The sequence below is a fragment of the Lissotriton helveticus genome, chromosome 3_1 (assembly GCF_964261635.1).
Source record: "Lissotriton helveticus chromosome 3_1, aLisHel1.1, whole genome shotgun sequence".
Lineage (NCBI taxonomy): Eukaryota > Metazoa > Chordata > Amphibia > Caudata > Salamandridae > Lissotriton > Lissotriton helveticus.
This window is the reverse complement of record NC_136061.1, coordinates 809,579,883-809,598,250: the sequence shown is the minus strand read 5'-3', so window position 1 is coordinate 809,598,250 and position 18,368 is coordinate 809,579,883. Positions and strand designations below refer to the sequence as shown.

The 18,368-nt window shown below is 43.9% G+C and overlaps 1 protein-coding gene across 2 annotated transcripts in view; it reads right to left on the bottom strand.

The window, feature by feature from the left end:
• HPS5 (HPS5 biogenesis of lysosomal organelles complex 2 subunit 2) overlaps positions 1 to 18,368 on the bottom strand; it is a 594,029-nt gene that overhangs the window by 391,244 nt on the left and 184,417 nt on the right. For both annotated transcript variants that reach the window (XM_078681077.1, XM_078681076.1), the window contains exon 8: positions 8,015 to 8,086. In XM_078681077.1, the coding sequence (XP_078537203.1) occupies positions 8,015 to 8,086 (72 nt within the window). The remainder of the gene's footprint in view (positions 1 to 8,014; positions 8,087 to 18,368) is intronic.

The window sequence follows — 18,368 nt, the reverse complement described above, 5'->3', positions numbered from 1 at the left end:
ACATACCTAACCCCAGGTTTAAGCATACATATTGTTATGGAATGGACATTATGTTAACTCCAATATCTTAAGATATTCCTTCATTCAGTCACCAAAACAATAGAGTTAAACACACTCCTACCCCCCATGTCACACACACTATGCCCTCCCAACAACACTTCAGCTTGCTTTAACACACATATGAAAGGAAAGGAAAGGAACTTCCTCCCCTACAGTGCAAACAGAGGTAGTCACAAGACCTGGAAATGGAAGTTAAAGGTTAACATAAACAACATATTGGAACACACAATCACATATGGCAAATATATTTTAACAAAAGGTTGAATTATAATTTTTTCATAAAAATAAAATATAAAAGGACAAACATGATCTTCCTTTGGATTGAATGAAGTTCCAAAAAAATGAAGAATTCACATGAAAGCCAGAGGTTGATACAAAAAAAAAGGAAGATGGAGTGTCCTATCACAGTCAGAGTTTTAGGCTCTGGGCCTTCAACCTTCATTCACATTGTTGCAGTAGAGTCCTCCCCATGGGGCGCTCCAACCTCCTGGAGAAAATTGATGACCGGGCACCAACCTTTTAGGAAGCTGTGGGGTTTTCAGAATTTTTTTTGGAAGGAAAGGGCCAGGGGGTTCTGAGGAGGAATGATAACAAGAATTATGAGATTTTGGGAGAAGGGAGCATTTTGGGGTATGGGAAAGTTTTAGGATACAGTGTGATTTGGGGACAGGGGAAATAGTGGAGGGATTGGGTTAGCAGGAGAAACCCTTTGGAAGGGATCAGAGCTTTGAATCGGGTAGGTGGTGGAATAATGTCAAGGCTTGGAATGGGGGCTGACGGAGGAATGGGGGCAGGTGTGCTGGAAGCACTGGTGTCAGAGGACTAGCAGAGACAGGATCTCTCTGTGAAGAAGACAGGGCAAAGAAAATGTCATCCAGGATTTCAGTCATTTATGAGAGTTGCTGACTGAGCCTGGAAGGCATGCAACAATGCTGGCTGTCCAATAGGGAGGTTCTTAAGAAGCTCAAGTACCACCTCTGACATCAAGGCTGGTAGAATGGTGTCAGGGGGAGAGGACCCTGGGTCGAATCTGGCCGCAGTCTGGATGCAGGCTTCGTACCGGGAAAGGCAGGACTGAGGGTAGTGTTGAGAGTCACAGGAACAGAGGTTGAGGGCTGCGTTGTTTCGGCTGCCACCAATAGCAGCTGGCCCAAGTCGGAGGCCTCAGAGCCTCAGGTAGTAGTGGTCTTCTGGCCAGTCCACCACCCTCATTCCCACATCGGAAGCTCCACCTTCCGGCTCCCAGTGGCTCTCCTGCTGACCCCCCAAAGTGTGACCAGTGTCTGCTTCGTTTGCTTTGGTGAAAGCAGACATAAGCACACATCAGTTACATACTACAAAGGTAATAGTAAAAGGTCAACACATCAAAGATTATGAAAAATTATATATTTTAATTTACTATCTGAATACAGGGTACTCAATGCGACAACAAAGGGCCAAGATTTTGATTTTGGCAGACCAGTAGCTCCATCACAAATGTATGGATTTTCTGCCCTCCTTATTACAAGTGCGTTACCACTTGTAAGAAGGCAGCTTGAATATCCATTACTTTTGTGACAGACTACCCATATGCAAATATCATATTCATGCAACTTATCGGTTTATTTACTAATTTTAAGTAAAGCTAAAATTTCCTAAGCATGCACAATTATTATCCAACCCCAAACAGTGTGTCACATCTAAATGGTTTGATGGAAGGAACACACTGTCTCAATTCGGCATACATTATGGCCAACACATTTGAAGTTAGATAGGTTTTAATGGATGAGGAAAATGGTGTGTGCTCTGCCATGACTTTTTTTTTAACCAATTAAATTTGTGTTCATTATGTCCATATTTTGAAATACTGTATTCATTGAACACATTCATATACTTAAGTGAGACTTGCACCTCATCTGTTCAGGGCAGCGAGTTAACAGTCTCTGTGACTTTTATTCCTCCACGTTGCCCCTACATAGCTGGAATGATTGACATTGTACTGTTTTGCCCCTCTCTCCTAACTAATAGTGTTAGGCACATTTCTACCTCTGAGGAAAAAGAGCCAGAGCCCGTGGGAGGGAGAGCCATGGAGGACCAGTGAGGGTGATGAAAGGGGTGACGAACGGGCTTGCACTTGGTGTTACCCTTTTATAGATGTAAGATGTTCTCCATCTAACGTTTGTAGCTCGTACAGTAGACCATCCCATGAGGGAGCTATGGGGACACTTAGGTTTGCTTCTGTGATTGTATTTTTCAGGGGACTGCCATATATGGCTTTTAACAACTCTGAGAAACCTAACAACTCGGAGAAACCCAACACCAGGTGAAATACACTTCCGTGGGGTCAGAGGTGGTGCAAAGGAGGGGGTTATGTGGAGCGGGATGTGGGCTTTTGAAGGCCCGGTTCAGGTACCTGGATAAGACAGGAGGGCCATCCTCTATCCTGGCAAGGCCTGCAAGATTTTTGTGTTAAGTTGTTTGCTTTGCAGCACTGCCTTGCAGAGAAACATCCCATTCATCCCTGATGATGATTACCATCAGGGTATCCCAGGGTAATGTTGGTGATGTGTTAGCAAGTTCACAGTGTTGAGGATGAGAGCTCTGACCTCAAGCGTGAACTCATTGAAAACATCTTTGACTGGTGTCTGTAATGAAAATGTCATCTGTTTGTATTCTGTATGGACATATCCTTATTTAGAGTTTATGCTACTAATCCTAAACTTTCATTTCAGATTTTGTTTTTTTTCCCCATTATATTCAAAGTGTTTAGATTTGGTAATGGGTTTTGAATTTACAATATCTTATATACAATGATGATCATGCTATATGAGAAATAATTTTTACAGCTGCTGAAGTTTACTGATCACAAATTGAATAATATCTACAAATGACAATATAGAATGTTTTGTCGCAAACTTATTTACATTTCTGCTTAAACCTTCCTAGGTTGATGGAAAAGATTTGGACCCTATGGGAACAATACAGAATCTAATTATGCAGTGCAGGGGATGTGGTGGAATAGCTGGGGATTGGAATCCCGGGAAACAAGGGAAAGACATTGTCAGTTTTTGTTTTTCAGAACTGTAATCCTCCTTTCTGCTCACTGCAGCCAGAATGTACCCTGTCTTTGGATTATTTATCTGTAATGGTGTTCTAAGCTACTGTTTAATAATAAAAATGTTAAAAAAAGGAAAAATCTTCCTAGGTTGTTTCATCCTGTCATATACTAGAACACTAGCAAGTAATAGGTTGATAACTAGAGAGAGCTGCACAGATACTGCCCATAGAGAGATCTGCATTGCAGGTTACCTGAATATTGGTGGAATGGTTAAAAAAAGACATAATGGTACACTTCTTCTTTGTCATGAATTGATGACAATGTAAATGAGTTTCGTCAAAGGTACTGGACGTATGATGTGTGCCAAACTCTAGAGCTCGGTCTTGATGGTGTCAGCTGTGCTATATCAGTTGAAATTTGGTGCAATTTATGATCTTGTCAGAGCATAATGTCTGTGTAAAACATGAGGATAGCCCAGTGTGTGGCTGAAGACTACTAATTGTGTTGCTTAAGTATCTGGAGTACTAGTTTGTACCAAAATGTAAAACTGACATATCTTCCCAATAGGTGGAATCTTTATACACCTCGCATTGTAAAAGACCTTCTGCCTTACTGAGCATTTGGATGTATACAACTTTTAAATTAAAATGCAAATTTAACAAACCACTATAGATGTTGTACAAACTGGAATGAGATTAATTAAAATAATGTGTTTTAATAAAATGTGTGCTTATTTTACTGATTCATAATATAATAAAAACCTAGATTTCAGTGTCACTGAAAGAAAATTAACCTGTATGTTGGATGAGGAATTAACATTGAGCCAACAGCTGTTTAGGGACTTTTTCCAAACAGTTCATGAGCAGACTAGAAAGGTGTCGACATAGGGTGGACTAGGAGAATAGTTCCAATATTCACATTAGGCCATCACTTTTTGCGTCTCTTGGTGACAGATGTTTTGGTGCTGTCCTTAACCAGGTCTGGTGAGCAAACCCTCCTAATGGCCACTGAAGCATTCTGAGTGTCAACAAAGGGGTGGCGACAGGTGGCTGTGTGTGCAACTGTGTCCCACCTTCCTAGAAGCTGCCAGCTGTAGATGTGGCTGGGATCAAGCTGGCAGCAGATAGTGCTTGACCACAGAAAGCAGCAGCTAAATGAGACACTACTGTAGACAATGTTCTGAAACCATCCTGCATCACCACGCAATAAATGAACGGTTCTTGCACTGTAAGAACTAAAAGTACGCTTATCACTGAAGAATGCCGGACACTCTGAACCACCTGTCCATGAGGTGTTGCAAATCCTCCTTACATTCGGAGGAGGGTGTACATCAGTTTCCTGGCTTTACAAATTAGCCTTACTTATGACTAAAGGAGTTCTAACACGGATTAAATGAAAGTGGAAGCCAGAGGTGAGTCGAGAGATCGGAGCTAAAGAGAGGGCTGGGATCCAGTATCAGAAAAACACTATATTCCACTAGACACTAAATTACCTTTGTATGACTTACCTCACTCCACATAAACTAAATAGAATCAATGGAACAGAGGCTGAGACATATCCACAATGCACTGTACGAGAGGCTGATTTCCTACATATGAGTTGTGTACGCATCAGTGTTGCGCAATTCCAGCAGGCTGTGGTGGAAGAGTTGGAGCCCACCCTAGGCCAGCCAGATCTCCTGTGAACAAGTGTGTTTACTAGGTCTCCATCCCACTTAGAGGGCAGTGAGGGTGATCATAAAGCTTCCGAACCTGGCCCGAGTTCTCTGTAGGCGGACTCTCCCAAAACATTGGAGATCACCCGAAGTGCCTCCCCATTACAGGTAGAAGAAAGTGAATGCGTGCTGGGTGCTTGAGGAGGAAACTGCCCTGTGCAAGGAGGGGCCTGCGACCACTTTGATTTCAGATAATTGGGCAGTGACTCTGACAACCTTTGTGAGAATGGAGGAGAACTGAATGTTGCATATCAGTATATATCACTGAGGGAATTACATATTTATGAGCTGACACGGATAGTAATGCACCCAATATTTGATATAGAATCTCCCTGATGGGGAAACTATAGCCGATGACTACTCTACAGGTGCCTTGGCAAGGTATTAAGTTACTCTTAAGCACAACTGTTGGACTGTTCTTTTCCAAGTCCCCTGCATAAAAGTGTCTATGAGCAGGCCACTTTTGTGATGTTCAGCTGATGCAACATGAATATATGTATAATTATGCATTGTATGAGGTTAGAGGCAATCTACGCATACAAAACGATCGGAAAGTTGGTTACAATTTGAACTGTCTTTGGATGTGAACATACATCATTATGGAAAACTAAAAAAACTTTAGAACAAATTGTTTAACAAAAGTGTAAGGGTTAAAAAGGAGGACCCCATTGAGGTTCCAGGCAGGTGGCTGGGGTGTCCATGGAGATATTATCATTTTGAGAACCTATATTGACCGGTATTTTAAACAAGAAAGATGGTTTTCTGTTATGATTGTACATTGCCACTGCATTTAAGTGCTAAAGTGTAAAAAACTAAAACTGAAAAACAGGCCTGCCTTGTAGAGCTTTAGGAGTTAAGACATAATCTCCTGCAAAGAAACATTAAAATGGTCTAACAGTTTGGCGATGTAGTAATGCATGAACCTTTTCCACTAAGAGGCATAACAGGGCTGAGTAGTGGGCATTAAAACCTCCCTCAGGATAACCATGTATTCTTTTGTCAGACTAACCAAACTGTGAGAACCTAGATGTTCGGTTTCCGAGTATCTGGGCTGGTCGTAAGGCTGACAGAGGAGGTCCGGTGTGTGTGTGAGTGTGTGGGAGCTTCTTGGGTGACTGACTGACATCTTCAGGAGTACTGAATACCAGGGCAACCTCACCCAGGTTGGCACCACTAGGATGAGAGACATGGACACCTACCTCATCTTCCTCACCACGTGCAGAATGATGGGGAGAATAAAAGCACAGGCAAATATCCCTGCCCAGTTCATCCATAGTGAAATTCCCATGGACAGTGGGTTTGGGTGCCTGGAAGAAAAGCTTTGTTATTTTTCATTTTCAAGAATGGTCAACAGTACTATTGCTGGAGTTCTCCATCATTGGACATACCTGTGAAGGACTTATCGGTGGAGTTCCCACTTGTATTTTGTTGATGTCACATGCTGAACAGGTCTGCAAAATCCTTCAAAACTCAAGCATCTAGATTTGCTGCTGCTCTTTATCAGTCAGTCAACTAAGTATTGGAGCATGTGCATGGAATTTACGTGCAGGTGTGCTACTATCAATAAGCACTCTGTAAACATCCATAGAACTGTGGTGAACCTGAAGTATAAAAGCATGAACTGGTTGTGTTCTCCACTTACCACAAACTAAAGGTGCTGGTGGTGCACAGTGTGGATCGGGAGATAAAAGTAAGCATCTTTCAAATCCAGCGCTGACATGAAGTCGCCTTGCTGTAGCAGCAGGATAATATCTTGCAGATTGACCAATTGTAAGTTTTCAAAGGTTGGAGGTCGAGAGTCAGCTGGAAGGTGATGTCCTTTTGAGCGATTAAAACGAACAAAAAAATACACCCCTACATCACACTGTTGCATGTGCAGGTACTGGTTATATTGTGCCCTTTTGTAAAAGCGCCTGAATATCTTGCTCCAGAAGGTGAAGGTGATCTGAACTCAGTACATGACAGCAGGGTTTAATGTTGGAAGGTGTTGTGTGAAATTTGAGGCAGTACCCTTCCTGTACAATGGAGAGGACCCACTGATCTGAGGTGAGGTTTTCCCATTGAGCTAGGAAGCACCTCAGTCTTATCCGAACAGGTGTGATGTGGTCGAGAGGAAGGGAGGTTGAGTCACAATTTTGCAGCGAGGAGCTGCTAGTGGAGCCACCTCTGCTTTTCCCACACTCATTTCCCCTATAAGACCCACTCTAAACTGTTTTAGGCTGCTTGGGGTCCAGAGAGAACTGCTGGTATTGTTGGTACATAGGTCTCAGAGATGAGCTCCCCAGTTTCGTACCTCCTTGCTTTGCTGCAACCGAAAATCAAATTTGGCAGCGGCAGGCCTTTGGGCATCCGTGGATTTGGGAATCGCAGGGTCCTTTTTGATGTTTTTGAGCATCTGGTCAATCTTGGAGCCAAACAGAAGCTTGCCACCAAAAGGGACGTTCAAGAGGTGCTGACTAACCTCAGGCCTAATCCCCAACACCCTGTGCCAGGCATGTCTGCAGAAGAAGATGCTGTTGCTAATAACACTAAAAGCCATATCTGCTGCATCAAGAGCACATTCATATTGGCATTGCTGATGGTCTTACTCTTAGCAATGCGCCACTGTGTTGCTGCTCCAAGACCTGACCACTTTCCTGCAACCTAATTCATTTAGTCAGGCATGGGGGTATCTTCTGTGGCCTGTACTGAACCCATTTTACAGCTAGAGTGCGCAAATAAGGAGTTAGGGACAATTTGTCCACAAATGCAACCCAGATCGCCTGGGGCTCAAATCATTGACTCAATGGCACACACCAACAGTCAAAGGCACAATGAAGTAGTCCATGTCACACACACAGACGTGTTCGCACACCAACATTCAAACAGACAAACACTCAAGTTCACACTGAGGGACCTGGACATGTTCATTCTCACTGACTCAGTGACACACCAATTTATTCAAAGGCACAATCCCACAGTTAACGTCACACAAAAGTGTATGTATTTGCAGACTGCCACTTACTCAGACGCACACTTAAGGACGAATATAGGGACCTGAATATTGACCGTGTCATTAATTCAGAAGATAATTAATGGAGTCAAAGGCACTGTTATTAAATATGTTAGACATAATTTCATGTAACACGGGTGATTAGACGCGCTCTACAAATCTGTGTTGATTGATTAACAAAGGCAAATAATACATTTAATGCAATACTTACTATACATATAGAAGTTTAGGAAATGCCAGAGACTGTGAGGAACTGGAGGTGGCTGCATACTCAGGATGTGATCTAGGACATAAAATTCCATATGCATTATTATCGCGTTACAAAACAGCACATTTTTAAATGAGATTTTAAGTGTAATTGCTAAAACAAAACATGCATAATTTCATATTCAGAATAGGCAGATTCAACTTTAGTGTACTTTTATGTACAGCACATATCCCCAGGCAAATTGTTTTCCCTCTTTTGCTTTTGGTTGCACATTTCACTTTTGCTAATCTTCATTTCATCTATTTCATAATACTATTTGGTTATTGAATATTTTTGCTGTAAAGCTTTTTATCAGATCTATTTTACTGGTATGAGATATATTCGTAAAATACAATGTTATTACCGCAAAGCAGTGTTAATGCTCTTCCTAATGGAATATGAATGCTTACCAATTTAAAAAAGTGTAACATTAAATGGCCCAACAAAGCAGAGAGACTAGACAAGAAACATCTTCAAGGACAGATAACTCAAAGTGCCCACTATCTTTAAAAGTGGTGTGTGAACAGAACAAAATGATCGAATCACTGGTCTGGACGGGGAAATGCAGCTGAGTGAAATTAGCCACACTGAAGCTTCCTTGGACACAGGGTGGACTAGGGCTGCCTGACTAGTTTCTGTATTACACCACAGTTCAACTGCAGCATGCAGTTTACTGGTTTGACACAAATAATATTTTGGAAAAATCTCCATTGCCAGGGACTCATTTCCTTGGTACCCCGACTAAAGCCGATCTGATCAGGAAAAAAACACGTCGCCAGCGCTCCCATACTTGATGAGATGTACAGAGGTGATTTAGAAGAGAGTGGTTAGGGTTGTCCTTAAGACACCTCTACATGAACCTGACATCCCACAGTGGATTCTGAAGCCATATAAAGATATTACCAAATCCATCTCATCGACTAAGTGGCAAGATGGAGGCTGTCACGTGATGGGAGATCTCTATCTAAATAAATAGTTCCTCACTTATAAGCAGAAAAGGGCTCTTTTGATCTTGGCCCAGGCCAATTTTTGCAACATTATCAAATACCACAGGTAACCAGGGGAATTTGGGCAGAGTTCCCAGATGAATCTCCAGTGACAGAAGTGATGATCAAGGTTCTTACTATGTATGGCAGATGCAGACATCTGTTTACTGATTTATATTTGAACTTAGTTAATGATAGAGGCAGTCGCATTGGGCAGGCGTGTGAGAACTGGCCACGAGAGTGCCGTGAACCAGTAACTGATTCAGATTGGAGAAAGGTCTGTGCACACGTGAAGTTCAGCTCACCAAATGCATGATTTAAACCGATTCAATTCCATTTCCTTCACAAAACCTATCTTACAACCCAGAAGCTGGTCAGAATCTACATCTCCAGGCCAGATTTACATACTGCTGGAGCAGACCTCTTACACATGGTATGGGTTTGTCCATGGGTGGTGGGCTTCTAGGATAGAATACAAGTGGATCGAGGATGATCATGCATTACCAACTTAATCTATGAAACAATGCCTGCTGGGTAAATTCCCTACTAAGACCAACAATAAAATGAAAATAAAATGAATGCCTTGGGCACAGTGTTGGCCAAAAGGCGTGTTTGGTCATCCATTGGGCAAACCCTAAGGCTCGAAACAGGAGGCCTGGAACAAGGATCTGATGAAGTGACCTACAACACATGAGAAGCATATAAAAGCTGCTAGAGGAGATGAACAATTGACAGAAGACATGGCTGAATGTGAAGAGATGCTCATGAAATTAATGGAACCTACTAATAAAAGACCACCATGAATGGATTGTGTATGTAGGATCTTGTGCTAAGGACGTTAATAGGAAATACACTACTTATAAATGTACATGTAAACCAACTGCTGAAGGTAATTATTTTTTTACAGAAAAAATCTTTGGATAGAACACATAAAAAGGTGCATGTGTGCCAGTTCACAAAAGTGAGAAAAGAGAGGAACTTGCAGTCAAAGGCCAAATTGACAGACATCAATGGAGGCGAGATTAAAGCCAGGATCTTTTTAAGGAAAGTAGGGTTAAATAGTTTACCAGGAGGAAAGCCGTACCAGAATCAAATTCAATTGTGAGATTGAGTCCCAAAAAATACATTATAGCAGAGCAATAGATATACCTTTTAGCTGCGTTTATGTTATACAAATACCACATATACAAAAACTTGTACTTGAGACTAACAAATAATCCCTTCACTCAGTATTGTGAGGGTCTTTGCCCTTGGATGAGGGCCCCTGTTGGGAAGTCGCATGACTCCATGCAAACTGGTCATATCTGCCAAACCAGGTGTCATCCAATTTAATAACCTCCATCCGGTACATAACACATCTGACCATCTAGGGAAGACTGGTAGAGGCTGTTCTCTGAATTGTCTTAGATGCAAACAACAACTGGGTGTCTTCTTACATATGACCCTATACCTATAACCTAAAATTACCTAATCTCCGCCAGTCTATTTTACCAACCACTCATCTGAAACCACATAGCCACAGTAATGATCACACCTAATTGGTATTATATTATCTATCACAAAGTAACTGGAGCATATGCATGGATTTATTTTTAGAGCAAACACATGACTAATCTCAATAACACCACTGGACTAACCACTAACCCTGAGTTCAGGAGAAGCATTTTTCTTGCCAAAAAGTGATCCCATGCATTGTCAGGGTAATAAGCGCAATATAAGGAAAATGCTACTTACCAGTATGTACTTGTTCTTAGCATGTAGAGCTGTAGATCGTATATTTATGCATAGATCACCATCTGGTGTTGGGCTCGGATGTTTGCACTTTGTTTTTGTCTTGGAAGAAGTCTTTGTAGTCATGAGGTAGGTGACTCCTCCATAGGACGATATTGTGCATGGGCATCGACTCCCATCTCCAGATTATTTTGCCATGGAGGGTTATGATGGAGTTGGTAAGAAATAGAAAAGGATGTCCATGTGTAATGTATCTAAGTAAGAAAATACTCGAACAGATAGAGGTATCCGGGGAGGCGAGTGGGCCTATACGAATCTACAGTTCTACATGCCAAGTACAGATGCATAGTAGTAAGTAGCATTTTCAGTTCAAGGCACATGAGCTGTAGATCATATACTTATGCATAGACTATACAGCAGTTACCTCTTTAGCGGTGGCTACCTGCATCTGTTGCAGTGGTTTGAAAAAGTGTTCTTAATACAGCCTGGCCCACACTAGCTTATTGTTTTGCCTGCACGTCTACACAATAGTGTTTTGTGAAGGTGTGTAGTGTAGACCAAAGTGCTGCTTTGCAGATGTCATCTAGGGGAATGTTCCCTAAGAATGCCATAGATGCCCCTAGTTTACGTGTGGAGTGAGCTCTAGGGGGAATGGTTATTGTGCGTTTGGCTTTAGCGTAGCATATTTGGATGCATTTAACAATCCACCTTACAATCCCTGTTTTTGAGATAGTATTGCCCTTATGAGGTAGGGAGAAAGTCACAAAAAGTTGCTTAGTCTTTCTAAAGGATTTTGTTCTTTCAATGTAGTATGTATCGCTCTTTTCACCTTTAGCGTGTGAAAAGCTAGTTCTGCCACTGAGTCTGGTAGAGGGAAAAATACTCGTTCTACAGACCGGTTAAGGTGGAAAGCAGACACGACTTAGGTAGACATTTTGGGTTAGTCCTAAGAACCACTTTGTTATGATGAATTTGTAGAAATGGTTCTTGTATGGTTAATGCCTGGAGTTCAGTGACTCTACTGAGAGAGGTGATCGCAACCAGGAAAGCTACTTTCCAGGTGAGAAATTGTAATTCGCATTTATACAGAGGTCCAAACGGGGGACCCATGAGTATGGTAAGGACCACATTTAAGTTCCATACTGGAGAGGGTGGAACTCTAGGTGGAATTATTCTTTTAAGTCCTTCCATAAATGCTTTGATAGCTGATATCCTAAACAAAGACAGGTGTTGTCTGTTTGGAGATAAGCAGCGAGGTGTAGTCTAATGGATGTATACGCTAGGTTACACTGTTGTAGATGCAAAAGGTAGCAGATCATGTTTTGAATAGAATCATCTAGTGGGTTGATGTTGTAATTAGTGCAGTAAATCACAAATCTTTTTCACTTTGCGGCATGCAACCTCAAGTGGTAGGACGTCTAGCCTCTTTAATGATGTTCATGCAGGCTGGCGGGAGATTGTGGTAGCCAAACTCTAAGATTTCAGGTGCCAGATCGCAAGGTTGAGTTGACTCGGATCTGGATTTCTTATCTCTCCATGGTTCCGAGTGAGAAGCTTGGGTGAGAGGAGTAGCTTTTTTTTTTTTATATATATATTTTTATTGAAGAAAGGCAGGAGTAAACATTACACAAATCTGGTGTCATACTCAAATTACATTACAATATTCGGCAGGCGTGTGAGGAAATGCAGAGAAGACAGTACATGTAAACAAAACATACCAACAGAATGTATTATATGAGCAGGAGAGACAATACGGTCAACCAGTTCGATAAACTACAGTCTGCAGAACCCTTCCACCCACGAAGGACCAGAGTAGACACCAAGATGAGTGAGAGAACACGATTCAGGATATACGAAGCACCTCCCGCAAAGAGGGAAAAGAAAAGAAAAAGAGGCCATAGAACTAAACAAAGACAAAATAACAACCCCCCCCCCTGCACCCCTGCAATGGCTACAGCCTTACCCCACTAGCAGCGTGCCTGTCGCCCCAGAACTTGCCCTAAAAGAAGGGAGAAAAAAAGTGGAGGAGGAGAAAACAAACAGGCCCCCGGTCTCCCGTACCCCCCGCCAGAAGCAAACCAACCCCGATCATAAACAGGACAATATTAAGTAACAGTTAGCAACATCGGGGGAGTTTAAAAGAATCGCCAGACTTCCACATTATTACAATCTACAAATCCCGCGTCGAATGAAACCCTTTCGTCACACCCAGGCAGTCAAATCAACCCTGGCCACGTCGACTCTTCGTACGAACCCTCTCCGCTCGGACCGCCACATCTATAGCAAAGGTAAAATGTTTAACAAAGTCAAAGTCAATTTGGCCGGAAAGAAGCCAAGACATCTGTGCTGGAAGACCACCAGTCAAACGGCAATCGTCCACAAAAGATAGGACCAAGGAGAGAGGTTGCAGCAGCAGGGGGAAAAAGGACGATGAATCACTCCCATGGTCTCTGGTAAACTTGGAAAAGCATACAAGAACTTCTCTGTCCATCTCGGGCGGTGTCGGCAGTGATCGTACTGAGCTTATGGTATTCACGGGCTCCCTATCCGTTGCGTGGGAATGGGCAAAAAACACCAGATCCGGCTGCGGCGCGGGGCCCTCAATCACGGGCACAATCTGTTCCGCAGGTGACAACACTTGTTGGAGACATATCGAAGGGCCGGTGTCCGGGGTAAGACTGATAGAGTCAGCTTTTTCAATCATTTTCTGGATGATGGCGGCGACCCTCGAGTGGAGCGCCCCAATGGCGGCCATTACGGTCAACAACGACGGCTTAGTCTCCACCCGCTCCATCCCCTCTGGCAAAGCAACTGAGCAGGTTTTGAACCCCGGAGGTCGACTACTCCGGGGTAACAGGCACAGGCGGGGCCAATGGAGACAGTGGGCGCTCTCAATGGCGCAATATCAACACCGTCGCCTCCCGCGAGGGCCCGAGCCCGTCGACCCAGGGCGGGCAGCAAAGCCTCCGTGCAATGGCCCCCCGACCACTGCAACCGGTGCAACACGCCGTTATACTTCGGATTCAACCGACCATCAAATCGCCATTCAAACCAGGCAGGATATACTCCCCTTCGGGGGACCGGACACGGCCCAAGTCTCGCGGCCGATGTTGTTCACTTCCGACCCGGATGGATTCAAAATTGAGGCCCCGGCTTTCAGCTCTGGGTAGGCCGAGAATGACACACGGCATATCTTCACTATCCGAAAAGATGGAAATCTCGGGATTGCATCTCCAGACTCAGGAACTCTTCAGCAACATGGGAGCCCGGTGCAAATTCAGGATATTTGTCAGGATTGACGAGTGGCTGGCGGAGGTCAGCGGAGCCGGGAGCTTGTGCGACCATCTTGGTTGCGAGCGTAGCTCCTCCTCCAGAGGAGTAGCTTTTGATGAGGAACTACTGATAGTTCCAAGAGGGTTGTGAACCATGGCTGTCGGGCCCATGTTGGAGCAGTCAGGATCATTGTGAGGGAATGCTGTTTGAGCTTCCGTACCACTAGTGGAATGAGCGGGAGAGGCGGAATAGCGTAAGCAAATGTGCCTCACCAGTTCATCCTTAGTGCATTGCCTTTGGACAAAGAGTGTGGATACCTGGATGCGAAGCTTTGGCATTTTGAGTTTTGGTGTGGGGCGAACAGGTCTATTTCTGGGTGGCACCATGTTTGAAAGAATGGAAGCAGAACTTGAGGATGAAGTTCCGATTCGTGGATCTGCTGTCTCTGACAACTGAGCAGATCTGCAATCTGATTGTTTTCTCTTGGCAGGTGTTCTGCAAGGAGATATATGTTCTGAGGAATGGCCCATCTCCATATGATTTGAGCTAGGAGCGTAAGTTGCAGATAGTGTGTCCCCCTGTTTTTTTATGTAATACATTGCTGTCATGTTGTCTGTATGGACCAGGACAGTTTTGCCTATGAGGTGGAGTTGAATGGTATGGGTTTGAAGATGTGTTCCCCAGCCTGTGAGCGACGCGTCTGCTGTTAGCACTATCTGTGGAACCCGGTCAAAGAACGGCCGCCCTTGGAAAGGTTTTGTGTCTTCCACCACCGCAGAGAGCGATGGGCGCGGTCGTCTACCAACACCAGATATGTTAGTTGACCTTGAGCCTGGTTCCACTGACGTGCCAAACACTCCTGTAAGGGACACATTTTAAGTCTTGCATAAGGGATGATGAGAATGCAGGAGGCCATCATCCTTTAATTCTAGAGTAGAGAGAAAGTCGCCTTGTTTAAGTAGTGGGAGCACCTGTTGGAGAGTGAGCATGTGGAAGTGATCAAGTTGAATTTAAAGGTTTAGGGGTCTGAGGTCCAATATGGGGCCTGAGAGAGCAGTCCGTTTTTGCTATTAAGAAATAGAGGGAGTAAATCCCTGTGCCTTGATGAGGCAAGGGGACTGGTTCTATTGCATGTCTTTGTATTAGAGAGAGAACCTCTTGTTTGAGGAGTGTCAGATGTTCTGAGGACATTGGAAATTGTCTGGGAGGCAAATTTGGGGGAGTAGAGGTGAATTCCAGGCAATAACCATACTGGATAATTTATCTTACCCACTTGTCTGTTGTGATTGAATTCCAGACAGGTAGGAACTGTGAGAGTCGTCCCCCGGCATGAGTGGGATGATCGGTGGGAAGTGCAGGGAAGTCACGGTTTGGTGGTAGGGGAACTGCGGTTATTGTTGCCGCGACCTCTTCCCCTACCATTGTTGGCTGTGTAGCTTCTGCAAAAGTATCCTTTGGAGAATGTTTGAGTGAGGCTTTTATAAGAAGAAGAAGTGGGATGTTCTGAGCCTATGGTTTTGAAGCAAGCCCTGTAGAAGGAGCGGCGAAAAGAACCTATAGGAGAAGGCAATTGTAAGGCCCCCATGGACTTTGCAGTGTCCATATCTTTTTTCATCTTTTCCAAAGATGTGTTGACTGAAGAAAAGATGCTCTTGATGACAGGGCTGATTAAGAATTGCAGACTGCACCTCCTGCTTGAATCCGGAGATTCGGAGCCAAGCGTGCCTGCGCAACGCAATGCTGGTGTTAATAGCACGAGATGCGGTATCAGTCGCGTCGAGCGCACATTTAATTGAAGTGTTTGTGATTAATTTCCCCTCTTGTATAAGGTCGTTGGCCTTTTGTTTGTAATGGTCAGGAAGGTGTTGCATGAGCTGTTCAAGCTCGTCATAATGAGCCCCGTCTTACCTGGCCAATAAAGCTTGGGCATTGGCAATCCGCCAAGATTCGCGGCCTGTGACGCAATACGTTTACCAGATGCGTCTCTTAACTTGGACTTCTTATCAGGAAGAGGGGTGTCGCCTGTACTCTGCAAGTCTGCCCTCTTGTGTGCATTAAACACAACAAGAGAATTTAAAGGCTTTTTTGCACATCACGAAATCGGACTTTCCGATTTCTTGCCCTGGCTTCGTTTTAATAATTTTTTAATTGTTCAATTTGAAATCACACATTGCTGCTTAGTTTTATTCTTTGTGTTGGCACCTCAATTTCAGCCGCCATTGTTTAGCACGCCCAACAGTAAACGCTGGTTGCAGGGCTCCTCATATATTGTCATCCCCGTTTTGGGCGCCATCTTGGGGGTTAGCGGACTAGTCGTTGGAACAGTCTGCCTATTTATTCATGACCTCACAAGCACGCAGCGCGCGCGCAGCGGGTGCACCTCCAGCGTGCCAGAGGCAAGCCCGTCTGCGCCGGTCCGCGCCTGTATCGCGGCTAGCGCTAGACAGGCTGCCGGTTTTGCCACTGCTCCGGCAATAAGATGGTCTAGAGAACAACTATACGCGCTGGCTCCCCCCACATGCGAGGATACTCATAAGGTAAACCTGGATGTAGTTAGGGGAGGTGATGGGGAGGAATAAAAGCGGGAAGGAAAGTGCAAACATTGTAATTTTAGCCTTAGCCCCGAGGCACTACACAAACACTTCGACACAGACTTAAAGTGTTCTCAACAAATTAGAGAAGGAGAGGAGCGCATCAGGGCATGTTTTATATACTGTAGGTCGCTTGCCAGACACTTGGGAGATATCTGGCTAAGTATTCACAATGAAGGATGAGATTTGGTGTTTCTCACGGAAACCTGGTTAAGAGAAAGCTCCCTACCGGGCATTGCATTGGCAGTACCGGCGGGTTATAGATTAATTGCAGTAAACCGCCCCAATAAAAGGGTGGGGGGGCGGCCTGGCAATCATAATCCACGATAAGTGGGATATCGCCCATAGACACCTTGAGGAACTTGGTCCTATTGAGGCCTTAGCTTTCAACATCTCTTGTACTAATTTCCCCATAATGTCAGGCATACTCATTTACAGACCCCCTCTTCTTCGATTAAACATTTAACCGAAGTATATGATCACATTGGCAGTCTTGTGCCAAGATATTAATTTTTTACTGTTCTTGGGGACTTTAATTTGCAGGACGATCCATTTGCTACAAAACTTATTGACACACTTCAGGGCTTTAACCTCCATCAGAAGGTCCAAGCAGTCACGCACACAGGAGGCCATATGTTAGATCTAGTTTTCACTAATGATCTGACCTTAACTATTGATGCTAACCAACAGGTAACTTGGTCCGACCAATTTTTGATCGCCTTTAGTATCGGCAGGGAATCTAAGAAACAAGTAGGTATACCCCTCACTAAAGAGACTAGGAACTGGAGAAATATTACTCTTGTCAATTTCGAAAGAGTGTGGAAAAAGTCCCCTTTTGTGTTGTCCGGAGACCCCTCGCATGATGTTAAGAATTTTGAGACATCCGTAGGAGCTACTTTAGATAAGCTGGCACCAATTGTAATAAGAACCTCGGTTAGGAAATCTCCCTCTGCTCCTTGGTTCTCAGAGGAACTCCAAAAATTGAAGAGGGCCTGCAAAAAACTGGAGAGGGCTTGGCGACGGCGTTATACACCTGAAGCCAAGCTAATCTATAAGAATTCTCTCAGAACTTTCCATCGGAAGAAACGTATCAGTATGAAAGAGTATTACTCTAATCAGATCAAGGCGTCTAATAACTCTGTGAAAGACATTTTCAGGATTGTTGAAAATTTCACTAATCCTAAGGCATCACAAAGTACCATTCCTCCCTCTAAAGTCTTGTGTGATAGTCTGGCTACCTTCTTTCACGATAAAATATCAGAAATTTATGCCGCTTTCCCGCCTCCCAAAGATGCTGAGCTCCTCTCTCCCATTCAGGGCAGTATACAATGTTGGTCCCTTTTTGAGCCATTTGATGCACAACACTCATTGGCTGATCTAACTTGGGTTAAGTCTGGGTCCCCCGAAGATCCCCTGCTTGCAAGGTTTCATAGGACCTTGGCCCTAGCACTGAACCCAGTACTTAATTTAATCTGGAATCAGTCATTGATTTCCAATCAACCGGCATTTATCCGGTTGATTGGAAAAAAGCTCTGGTGAAACTAATACTAAAAAAAGAAAATGCAGACCCTCTGGTCTTAAAAAATTATCGACCTATCTCGCTGCTCTCAGCCACCGCGAATAATCCTGGAGAAAAAAGTGCAGCGCCAGCTTTCTGATTTCTTGGAATCAAATAATCTGTTGCATGACACGCAGTCAGGTTTCAGAAAGGGTTTCACCACTGAAACCGCACTGCTG